The sequence below is a fragment of the Heterodontus francisci genome, chromosome 28 (genome assembly GCF_036365525.1).
Source record: "Heterodontus francisci isolate sHetFra1 chromosome 28, sHetFra1.hap1, whole genome shotgun sequence".
In the NCBI taxonomy this organism is placed as follows: Eukaryota; Metazoa; Chordata; class Chondrichthyes; order Heterodontiformes; family Heterodontidae; genus Heterodontus; species Heterodontus francisci.
In genome coordinates, this window is record NC_090398.1 from 6,783,764 (window position 1) to 6,796,209 (window position 12,446).

The 12,446-nt window shown below is 51.2% G+C and overlaps 1 protein-coding gene across 1 annotated transcript in view; it reads right to left on the bottom strand.

Annotated features, from left to right (window-relative positions):
• p2rx3b (purinergic receptor P2X, ligand-gated ion channel, 3b) overlaps nt 1–12,446 on the bottom strand; it is a 108,054-nt gene that overhangs the window by 26,579 nt on the left and 69,029 nt on the right. The window contains 4 exon segments of the mRNA XM_068008755.1: nt 5,546–5,639; nt 6,209–6,345; nt 7,721–7,862; nt 11,273–11,350. Coding sequence (XP_067864856.1) covers nt 5,546–5,639; nt 6,209–6,345; nt 7,721–7,862; nt 11,273–11,350 — 451 coding nt within the window.

The following is a 12,446-nucleotide window of genomic DNA, read 5'->3' on the forward strand; positions in this document are numbered from 1 at the left end:
TATCTCTGTAACCACCTCCAGCCCCTACACCCCTCCCTATCTCTGTAACCTCTTCCGGTCCCTACACCCCTCCCTATCTCTGTATCCTCCTCCAGCCCCTACACCCCTCCCTATCTCTGTAACCTCCTCCAGCCCCTACTCCCCTCCGAGATCTCTGTGCTCCTCCAATTCCAGCCCCTTGCCCATCCCACGATTCCCATCGCTCCACCATTGGCGGCCGTGCCTTCAGCTGCCTGGGGCCCTAAGCTCTGGAATTCCCTCCCTAAACCTCTCCGCCTCTCTCTCTCTCTCCTCCTTTAAGACTCTCCCGAAAAACCTCCCTCTTTGACCGAGCTTTTGGTCGCCTGTCCCAATATGGGTCTCCGACATTTATATAAAACCTTATTCTGTGTTCTGTAACTCTTAACCCCCTGACCCAAAACAATCTACCAATCTCAGGTTTGAAACTTCCAGTTGACTTCCCCCGAAGCCTCCACAGTTTTTTAGGGGAGAGAGTTCCAGATTTCCACTCCCCTTTGTCTGAAGAAGAGATTCCTGACATTACCCCTGAATGGCCTGGCTCAAATTTTAACGTTCCTCACCCCTGTTCTGGAACCGCCACCCACCGCCCCCCCCACCCCCCCAACTAGAGAAAATATTTTCTCTCTATCAACCCCATCGGATTCTTTAATTATCTTGAAACCCTCTATTAGATCACCTCGTAACCTTGGATTGTTCCGAGTGTGGTCTAACTGAGGGATATGGAGACTGGAACTGTGCACAGTGCTCCGAGTGTGGTCTAACCGAGGGATATGGAGAGTGGAACTGTGCACAGTGCTCCGAGTGTGGTCTAACCAAGGGATATGGAGACTGGAACTGTGCACAGTGCTCCGAGTGTGGTCTAACTGAGGGATATGGAGACTGGAACTGTGCACAGTGCTCCGAGTGTGGTCAAACCGAGGGATATGGAGACTGGAACTGTGCACAGTGCTCCGAGTGTGGTCTAACTGAGGGATATGGAGACTGGAACTGTGCACAGTGCTCCGAGTGTGGTCAAACCGAGGGATATGGAGACTGGAACTGTGCACAGTGCTCCGAGTGTGGTCTAACCGAGGGATATGGAGACTGGAACTGTGCACAGTGCTCCGAGTGTGGTCTAATCGAGGGATACGGAGACTGGAACTGTGCACAGTGCTCCGAGTGTGGTCTAACAGAGGGATATGGCGACTGGAACTGTGCACAGTGCTCCGAGTGTGGTCTAACTGAGGGATATGGATTCTGGAACTGTGCACAGTGCTCCGAGTGTGGTCTAACCGAGGGATATGGAGACTGGAACTGTGCACAGTGCTCCGAGTGTGGTCTAACCAAGGGATATGGAGATTGGAACTGTGCACAGTGCTCCAAGTGTGGTCTAACCGAGGGATATGGAGACTGGAACTGTGCACAGTGCTCCGAGTGTGGTCTAACCAAGGGATATGGAGATTGGAACTGTGCACAGTGCTCCGAGTGTGGTCTAACCAAGGGATATGGAGAATGGAACTGTGCACAGTGCTCCGAGTGTGGTCTAACCGAGGGATATGGAGACTGGAACTGTGCACAGGGCTCCGAGTGTGGTCTAAACGAGGGATATGGAGACTGGAACTGTGCACAGTGCTCCGAGTGTGGTCTAACCGAGGGATATGGAGACTGGAACTGTGCACAGTGCTCCGAGTGTGGTCTAACCGAGTGATATGGAGAATGGAACTGTGCACAGTGCTCCGAGTGTGGTCTAACCGAGGGATATGGAGACTGGAACTGTGCACAGTGCTCCGAGTGTGGTCTAACCGAGGGATATGGAGACCGGAACTGTGCACAGGGCTCCGAGTGTGGTCTAACCGAGGGATATGGAGACTGGAACTGTGCACAGTGCTCCAAGTGTGGTCTAACTGAGGGATATGGAGACTGGAACTGTGCACAGTGCTCCGAGTGTGGTCTAACCGAGGGATATGGAGACTGGAACTGTGCACAGTGCTCCGAGTGTGGTCTAACCGAGGGATATGGAGACTGGAACTGTGCACAGTGCTCCAAGTGTGGTCTAACTGAGGGATATGGAGACTGGAACTGTGCACAGTGCTCCGAGTGTGGTCTAACTGAGGGATATGGAGACTGGAAATGTGTACAGTGCTCCGAGTGTGGTCTAACCGAGGGATATGGAGACTGGAACTGTGCACAGTGCTCCGAGTGTGGTCTAACCAAGGGATATGGAGATTGGAACTGTGCACAGTGCTCCAAGTGTGGTCTAACCGAGGGATATGGAGACTGGAACTGTGCACAGTGCTCCGAGTGTGGTCTAACCAAGGGATATGGAGATTGGAACTGTGCACAGTGCTCCGAGTGTGGTCTAACCGAGGGATATGGAGACTGGAACTGTGCACAGTGCTCCGAGTGTGGTCTAAACGAGGGATATGGAGACTGGAACTGTGCACAGTGCTCCGAGTGTGGTCTAACCGAGGGATATGGAGACTGGAACTGTGCACAGTGTTCCGAGTGTGGTCTAACTGAGGGATATGGAGACTGGAACTGTGCACAGTGCTCCGAGTGTGGTCTAACAGAGGGATATGGAGACTGGAACTGTGCACAGTGCTCCGAGTGTGGTCGAACAGAGGGATATGGAGACTGGAACTGTGCACAGTGCTCCGAGTGTGGTCTAACCAAGGTATATGGAGACTGGAACTGTGCACAGTGCTCCAAGTGTGGTCTAACTGAGGGATATGGAGACTGGAACTGTGCACAGTGCTCCGAGTGTGGTCTAACCGAGGGATATGGAGACTGGAACTGTGCACAGTGCTCCGAGTGTGGTCTAACCGAGGGATATGGAGACTGGAACTGTGCACAGTGCTCCGAGTGTGGTCTAACCAAGGGATATGGAGACTGGAACTGTGCACAGTGCTCCGAGTGTGGTCTAACCAAGGGATATGGAGACTGGAACTGTGCACAGTGCTCCGAGTGTGGTCTAACCGAGGGATATGGAGAGTGGAACTGTGCACAGTGCTCAGAGTGTGGTCTAACCGAGGGATATGGAGACCGGAACTGTGCACAGTGCTCCGAGTGTGGTCTAACCGAGGGATATGGAGACTGGAACTGTGCACAGTGCTCCGAGTGTGGTCTAACCGAGGGATATGGAGACCGGAACTGTGCACAGTGCTCCGAGTGTGGTCTAACCGAGGGATATGGAGACTGGAACTGTGCACAGTGCTCCGAGTGTGGTCTAACCGAGGGATATGGAGACTGGAACTGTGCACAGTGCTCCGAGTGTGGTCTAACCGAGGGATATGGAGACTGGAACTGTGCACAGTGCTCCGAGTGTGGTCTAACCAAGGGATATGGAGATTGGAACTGTGCACAGTGCTCCAAGTGTGGTCTAACCGAGGGATATGGAGACTGGAACTGTGCACAGTGCTCCGAGTGTGGTCTAACCGAGGGATATGGAGACCGGAACTGTGCACAGTGCTCCGAGTGTGGTCTAACTGAGGGATATGGAGACTGGAACTGTGCACAGTGCTCCGAGTGTGGTCTAACCGAGGGATGTGGAGACCGGAACTGTGCACAGTGCTCCGAGTGTGGTCTAACTGAGGGATATGGAGACTGGAACTGTGCACAGTGCTCCGAGTGTGGTCTAACTGAGGGATATGGATTCTGGAACAGTACAGAGTGCTCCGAGTGTGGTCTAACCGAGGGATATGGAGACTGGAACTGTGCACAGTGCTCCGAGTGTGGTCTAACCGAGGGATATGGAGACTGGAACTGTGCACAGTGCTCCGAGTGTGGTCTAACCAAGGGATATGGAGATTGGAACTGTGCACAGTGCTCCGAGTGTGGTCTAACTGAGGTTCTATACAAGTTGAACATAACTGCTCTGCTTTTCTATCCCTCTCGAAATTAACCCCGTTGCTTGGTTTGCTTTTTTTAAATGCTGTAATGAATGTGTGGCATTCTGTTCAGTGATGTGTGTGTCTGGTACCTCAGATCCCACTGCTCCTCAATCCTATTTAGACTCGGATTATCCAAGCAATTTACAGCCTGATTAACTTTCCTACCAAAGTAGATCACCACCCACTTCTCTGTATTGATGTTTATTTTCTAATTACGCACCCATTTGTCAAGTTTACTAATTTCTCCCTTTATGTTGTCACAGTCCTCGTCCGAATTAACTACACCCTGATTCAGTGTCGTCCTCAAATTTTGAAATTGTCCTTTGATTCCTGAGTCTAATTTGTTTATGGAAATGGTGAAGCAGCGAGTCCTAGCACTGGTCCCTGTGCAAAATCACTCCCACAGTTTTTCCCAATTCTCTGCTTCCTGTTTTCTAACCAGGCTGCGACCCGAGGGAGAGGGAAAATATTCCTTCTGGACACAGTGGAGTGTAAGATACAAAAGGAAACCCATTGTCAAGTTTAAGAATGTCTAAGGCACCTGAGAGAGTGAGAGAGTGAGAGAGTGAGAGAGTGAGAGAGTGAGAGAAACAGAGGACAGAGCGAGGCAGACAGACACAGTGTGACAGAGAAACTGAACGAGGTTGCTCGAGGAATGGTCTTGGATGGGAGAGTGAGGGCACTAGAGGGATGGTCTTCGATGGGAGAGTTAGGGAACTAGAGGGATGGTCTTCAATGGGAGAGTTAGGGGACTAGAGGAATGGGAGAGTTAGGGGAGTAGAGAGATTGTCTTCAATGGAAGAGTTAGGGGACTCGAGGGATGGTCTTCGATGGGAGAGTTGGGGAGTAGAGAGATCGTCTTCAATGGGAGAGTTAGGGGACTAGAGGGATGGTCTTCAATGGGAGAGTTAGGGGACTAGAGGGATGGTCTTCGATGGGAGAGTTAGGGGACTAGAGGGATGGTCTTCGATGGAAGAGTTAGGGGACTAGAGGGATGGTCTTCGATGGGAGAGTTAGGGGACTAGAGGGATGGTCTTCAATGGGAGAGTTAGGGGACTAGAGGGATGGTCTTGGATGGGAGAGTTAGGGGAGTAGAGAGATCGTCTTCAATGGGAGAGTTAGGGGACTAGAGGGATGGTCTTCAATGGGAGAGTTAGGGGACTAGAGGGATGGTCTTCGATGGGAGAGTTAGGGGACTAGAGGGATGGTCTTCGATGGGAGGGTTAGGGGACTAGAGGGATGGTCTTCAATGGGAGAGTTAGGGGACTAGAGGGATGGTCTTCAATGGAAGAGTTAGGGGACTAGAGGGATGGTCTTCGATGGGAGGGTTAGGGGACTAGAGGGATGGTCTTCAATGGGAGAGTTAGGGGACTAGAGGGATGGTCTTCGATGGGAGAGTTAGGGGACTAGAGGGATGGACTTGGATGGGAGAGTTAGGGGAGTAGAGAGATGGTCTTCAATGGGAGAATTAGGAGAGTAGAGGGATGGTCTTCAATGGGAGAGTTAGGGGACTAGAGGGATGGACTTGGATGGGAGTGTTAGGGGAGTAGAGAGATGGTCATCAATGGGAGAGTTAGGGGAGTAGAGGGATGGTCTTCGATGGGAGAGTTAGGGGAGTAGAGAGATGGTCTTCAATGGGAGAATTAGGAGAGTACCTGTCCACAAACCATGATGTCAATACGGATCCCGTAAGCTTTGAGTAAAGTCCGATATTCTGTCCCATTGTTATCCTGATAGAACCTGGCATATCTGAAAAAGTAGGAAAGTGACAAATAACTGGAATGTGAATTGGAACCAGGTGTTTCTGCCTGAACATTGTCTCTGCACCCTGTCTATCAGGGCAATGATAGCATTGTGGTAAAGTTACTGGACTAGTTATCTCGAGGCCCAGATAACTGCTCTGGTGACGAACCACAGCTGGGGAGGTGGGTCGGGTGGGGGGGCGGGGAATTTAAATTCAATTAATGGATTCCAATTCTGAATTCAATAATGGAGACTGGGTTTTTATAGAAACCCATCTGGTTCCCTAATGTCCTTCAGGCAAGGAAATCTGCTGTCCTTACCTGGCCTGGCCTACATGTTAGTGCAGACCCACAGCAATGTGGTTGGCTCTAAAATGGTCCAGCAAACCACTCAGTTGTTAAGGAGGTAGCCCACTTTCCTGTGGGCGTTTAGTGTTGGGATAGGGATGAATGATACCATTCCGGGTCAGGAGGAGCTGTCGGTGTGGATGTAGTGTCTGAACCACTTGTGGGTTCACATGGGAAGGAGGCTGCCCGGCAGTCGCCCTGAATCCCTGTGCCCATTCCCTATCAAACCTGAAGTTGTATCCTTGTGACACGCTGTTAGTCTCCGACACTCTGTCCAGCCGTTGGAAGGAATACCGAGGGATGCACTGGTCAGCTGCTTTATCCAGATTGCAGTTCCATTCAATGCGAACCCCCAGTACACCACCCTGGAGAGAGAAAGGCAGCAATTCACAGAGAGGTAACGGAAAGGTACAACAAGCAATTAGGAAGAGAATGTTCGCTTTTGTTGCAAAGGGTTTGAAGTATGGGAATATAGGAAGAGTAGGCCATTCGGCCCATCGAGCCTGCACCACCATTCAATATGATCATGACTGATCATCGACTTCAATACCTTTTTCCCTACACTATCCTCCTCATTTCCCTTTATATCATTTGTATTTAGAAATCTGTCAATCTCTGCTTTAAACATACTCAATGACTGAGCTTCCACAGCCCTCTGGAGTAGAGAATTCCAAAGATTCACAACCCTGAGTAAAGAAATTTCTCCGCATCTCTGTCCTGAGTGGCTTCCCCTTTATTTTGAAATTGTGTCCCCTGGTTCTAGACTCCCCAACCAGGGGGAAACATCTTAGATACATCTACCCTGTCTATCGCTTTCAGTATTTTGTTGGGGGTTTCAATGAGATCACCTCTCATTCTTCGAAACTCGAGAGAATATAGGGCCAGTTTCCCCAATATCTCTCCATAGGACAGTCCCGTCATTCCGGCAACAAGTCTGGTGAACCTTCGTTGCACTCCCTCTGTGGTCATAATATCCTTCCTAAGGTAAGGGGACCAAAACTATAAAATTTAAGACATCTCACTACAATTCAAAAGGGCATTGGTGAGACCACACCCAGAGTACTGGGTACAGTTTGTTCTCCTTATCTAAGGAAGGACAGAGCTGCCCTCGAGGGAGACAATGAAGGTTCACCAGACAGGTTCCTGGGATGAGGGGAGTGTCCGATGAGGAGAGGTTGAGTAGACTGGGCCGATATTCCCTGGAGTTTAGAAGAATGGGAGGTGATCACATTGAAATGTGTAAAATTCTGAAGGGGTTTGACAGGGTAGATACTGAGAGACTGTTTCCCCCCCATCCCCAACCCCCCCGGACTGGAGAGTCTAGAACACAGGGACACAGTCTCAGGATATGGGCTCGGACATTTCACACTGAGATGATGAGAAATGTCTTCACTCCGAGGGTTGTGACCCTTTGGAATTCTCTACCCCGGACAGAGCTGGGGATGTTCAGTCATTGAGTAGATTCAGACTGAGGGAGGGAGATTTTTGGGGTAGGAAGGGAATTAAGGGATGGGGATCGGGTGGGAAGATGGAGTTGGGGGAGATCAGCCGAGATCTTGTCGAATGGTGGAGCGGTCTCGAGGGGCTGAATGGCCTCCTCCTGTTCCTGTGTAACAGGTTGTTTGTGTTGCCAGGGAAATTGCCAAGCCACTGGGGTGAAAGGTTAAACAAAGGCATGGAGGTAAAATTCTGAACACAACTGGGGGAGATCCGCTGTTCTGCAGTCTGACAATGACCAACCTTCTTTGTGAGGGACTCAAAATCTTGGTTGGCCCAGGAAACAATGTCACTGAGACGGAAGATGGGACAGAACAGATGGTTCAAATGGTGGTAGGTGCACGAACGCATATACTGCTTGGAAATACTGGGCAGCATGTTCCCCCTAAACAGGAGCAATAGAAAAAGCACGTCAGTCTGTAAGCAGTGAGTATAGATTAACATTCACAGGGCAGCGGCAGAACTGTCACACAGTGTAGAGCCAGCACCTTCAGGAACTGTATCCCAGTGAGAGTCAGCACCTTCAGGAACTGTATCCCAGTGAGAGTCAGCACCTTCAGGAACTGTATCCCAGTGAGAGTCAGCACCTTCAGGAACTGTATCCCAGTGAGAGTCAGCACCTTCAGGAACTGTATCGCAGTGAGAGTCAGCACCTTCAGGAACTGTATCCCAGTGAGAATCATCACCTTCAGGAACTGTATCCCAGTGAGAGTCAGCACCTTCAGGAACTGTATCCCAGTGAGAGTCAGCACCTTCAGGAACTGTATCCCAGTGAGAATCAGCACCTTCAGGAACTGTATCCCAGTGAGAATCATCACCTTCAGGAACTGTATCCCAGTGAGAGTCAGCACCTTCAGGAACTGTATCCCAGTGAGAGTCAGCACCTTCAGGAACTGTATCCCAGTGAGAATCAGCACCTTCAGGAACTGTATCCCAGTGAGAGTCAGCACATTCAGAAACTGTATCCCAGTGAGAGTCAGCACCTTCAGGAACTGTATCCCAGTGAGAGTCAGCACCTTCAGGAACTGGATCCCAGTGAGAGCCAGCACCTTCAGGAACTGTATCCCAGTGAGTGTCAGCACCTTCAGGAACTGTATCCCAGTGAGAGTCAGCACCTTCAGGAACTGTATCCCAGTGAGAGTCAGCACCTTCAGGAACTGTATCCCAGTGAGTGTCAGCACCTTCAGGAACTGTATCCCAGTGAGAGTCAGCACCTTCAGGAACTGTATCCCAGTGAGAGTCAGCACCTTCAGGAACTGTATCCCAGTGAGAGTCAGCACCTTCAGGAACTGGATCCCAGTGAGAGTCAGCACCTTCAGGAACTGGATCCCAGTGAGAGTCAGCACCTTCAGGAACTGTATCCCAGTGAGAGTCAGCACCTTCAGGAACTGTATCCCAGTGAGAGTCAGCACCTTCAGGAACTGTATCCCAGTGAGAGTCAGCACCTTCAGGAACTGTATCCCAGTGAGAGTCAGCACCTTCAGGAACTGTATCCCAGTGAGAATCAGCACCTTCAGGAACTGTATCCCAGTGAGAGTCAGCACCTTCAGGAACTGTATCCCAGTGAGAGTCAGCACCTTCAGGAACTGTATCCCAGTGAGAGTCAGCACCTTCAGGAACTGTATCCCAGTGAGAGTCAGCACCTTCAGGAACTGTATCCCAGTGAGAGTCAGCACCTTCAGGAACTGTATCCCAGTGAGAGTCAGCACCCTCAGGAACTGTATCCCAGGGAGAGTCAGCACCTTCAGGAACTGTATCCCAGTGAGAGTCAGCACCTTCAGGAACTGTATCCCAGTGAGAGTCAGCACCTTCAGGAACTGTATCCCAGTGAGAGTCAGCACCTTCAGGAACTGGATCCCAGTGAGAGTCAGCACCTTCAGGAACTGTATCCCAGTGAGTGTCAGCACCTTCAGGAACTGTATCCCAGTGAGAGTCAGCACCTTCAGGACCTGTATCCCAGTGAGAGTCAGCACCTTCAGGAACTGTATCCCAGTGAGAATCAGCACCTTCAGGAACTGTATCCCAGTGAGAGTCAGCACCTTCAGGAACTGGATCCCAGTGAGAGTCAGCACCTTCAGGAACTGTATCCCAGTGAGTGTCAGCACCTTCAGGAACTGTATCCCAGTGAGAGTCAGCACCTTCAGGAACTGTATCCCAGTGAGAGTCAGCACCTTCAGGAACTGTATCCCAGTGAGTGTCAGCACCTTCAGGAACTGTATCCCAGTGAGAGTCAGCACCTTCAGGAACTGTATCCCAGTGAGAGTCAGCACCTTCAGGAACTGTATCCCAGTGAGAGTCAGCACCTTCAGGAACTGGATCCCAGTGAGAGTCAGCACCTTCAGGAACTGTATCCCAGTGAGAGTCAGCACCTTCAGGAACTGGATCCCAGTGAGAGTCAGCACCTTCAGGAACTGTATCCCAGTGAGAGTCAGCACCTTCAGGAACTGGATCCCAGTGAGAGTCAGCACCTTCAGGAACTGTATCCCAGTGAGAGTCAGCACCTTCAGGAACTGGATCCCAGTGAGAGTCAGCACCTTCAGGAACTGTATCCCAGTGAGAGTCAGCACCTTCAGGAACTGGATCCCAGTGAGAGTCAGCACCTTCAGGAACTGTATCCCAGTGAGAGTCAGCACCTTCAGGAACTGTATCCCAGTGAGAGTCAGCACCTTCAGGAACTGTATCCCAGTGAGAGTCAGCACCTTCAGGAACTGTATCCCAGTGAGAGTCAGCACCTTCAGGAACTGTATCCCAGTGAGAGTCAGCACCTTCAGGAACTGTATCCCAGTGAGAGTCAGCACCTTCAGGAACTGTATCCCAGTGAGAGTCAGCACCTTCAGGAACTGTATCCCAGTGAGAGTCAGCACCTTCAGGAACTGTATCCCAGTGAGAGCCAGCACCTTCAGGAACTGTATCCCAGTGAGAGTCAGCACCTTCAGGAACTGTATCCCAGTGAGAGTCAGCACCTTCAGGAACTGTATCCCAGTGAGAGTCAGCACCTTCAGGAACTGTATCCCAGTGAGAGCCAGCACCTTCAGGAACTGTATCCCAGTGAGAGTCAGCACCTTCAGGAACTGTCCCCCAGTGAGAGTCAGCACCTTCAGGAACTGTCCCCCAGTGAGAGTCAGCACCTTCAGGAACTGTATCCCAGTGAGAGTCAGCACCTTCAGGAATTGTATCCCAGTGAGAGTCAGCACCTTCAGGAATTGTATCCCAGTGAGAGTCAGCACCTTCAGGAACTGTATCCCAGTGAGAGTCAGCACCTTCAGGAACTGTCCCCCAGTGAGAGTCAGCACCTTCAGGAACTGTATCCCAGTGAGAGTCAGCACCTTAAGGAACTGTCCCCCAGTGAGAGTCAGCACCTTCAGGAACTGTATCCCAGTGAGAGTCAGCACCTTCAGGAACTGTATCCCAGTGAGAGTCAGCACCTTCAGGAACTGTATCCCAGTGAGAGTCAGCACCTTCAGGAACTGTATCCCAGTGAGAGTCAGCACCTTCAGGAACTGTATCCCAGTGAGAGTCAGCACCTTCAGGAATTGTATCCCAGTGAGAGTCAGCACCTTCAGGAACTGTATCCCAGTGAGAGTCAGCACCTTAAGGAACTGTCCCCCAGTGAGAGTCAGCACCTTCAGGAAATGTATCCCAGTGAGAGTCAGCACCTTAAGGAACTGTCCCCCAGTGAGAGTCAGCACCTTCAGGAACTGTATCCCAGTGAGAGTCAGCACCAATATCGCACGGGGGAAATTGTTGCGGAGAGGACCATTTGAAATCTAAACTTGAATTAAATACGGGACTCACTTTGAGAATTTGAACAACGGAAATCTTATGCTGTTCTTTATAAAAATTGTGAAGTTTTCTGCACCTGTGATTCGAATCCTGCGAAATGGAAGATAAAAATATGAAAAACAATTTAATAGAGTAATACAGAAGTGACCCTGCGAAGGTGCGGGACTCCCTCATTACTGACCGACCGAGAGTGCAGCACTCCCTCAGTACTAACCCTCCGACATTGCAGCACTCCCTAATTACTGACCCTCTGACAGTGCAGCACTCCCTCAGTACTGACCCTCTGACAATGCAGCACTCCTTCAGTACTGACCATCCGACAATGCAGCACTCCCTCAGTACTGACCATCTGACAATGCAGCACTCCCTCAGTACTGACCAACCGACAATGCAGCACTCCCTCAGTACTGACCGTCCGACAGTGCAGCACTCCCTCAGTACTGACCAACCGACAATGCAGCACTCCCTCAGTACTGACCCTCCGACAGTGCAGCACTCCCTCAGTACTGACCATCCGACAGTGCAGCTCTCCCTCAATACTGACCCTCCGACAGTGCAGCACTCCCTCAATACTGACCCTCCGACAGTGCAGCACTCCCTCAGTACTGACCAACCGACAATGCAGCACTCCCTCAGTACTGACCATCCAACAATGCAGCACTCCCTCAGCACTGATCATCCGACAGTGCAGCTCTCCCTCAATACTGACCCCCCATCAGTGCAGCTCTCCCTCAGTACTGACCCCCCATCAGTGCAGCTCTCCTTCAGTACTGACCCTCCGACAGTGCAGCACTCCCTCAGTACTGACCCTCCGACAGGGCGGCACTCCCTCAGTACTGACCGTCCGACAGTGCAGCACTCCCTCAGTACTGACCCTCCGACAGTGCAGCACTCCCTCATTACTGACACTCCGACCGTACAGTACTCCCTCATTACTCACCTCCCATCAGTGCAGCACTCCCTCAGTACTGACCCTCTGACAGTGCAGCACTCCCTCAGTACTGACCCTCCGACAGTGCAGCACTCCCTCAGTACTGACCCTCCGACAGTGCAGCACTCCCTCAGTACTGACCCGCCGACAGTGCAGCACTCCCTCAGTTCTGATCCTCCGACAGTGCAGCACTCCCTCACTGCAGACCCTCCAACCATCCGGCACTCCATCGGTACTGACCCTCCGACCGTACAG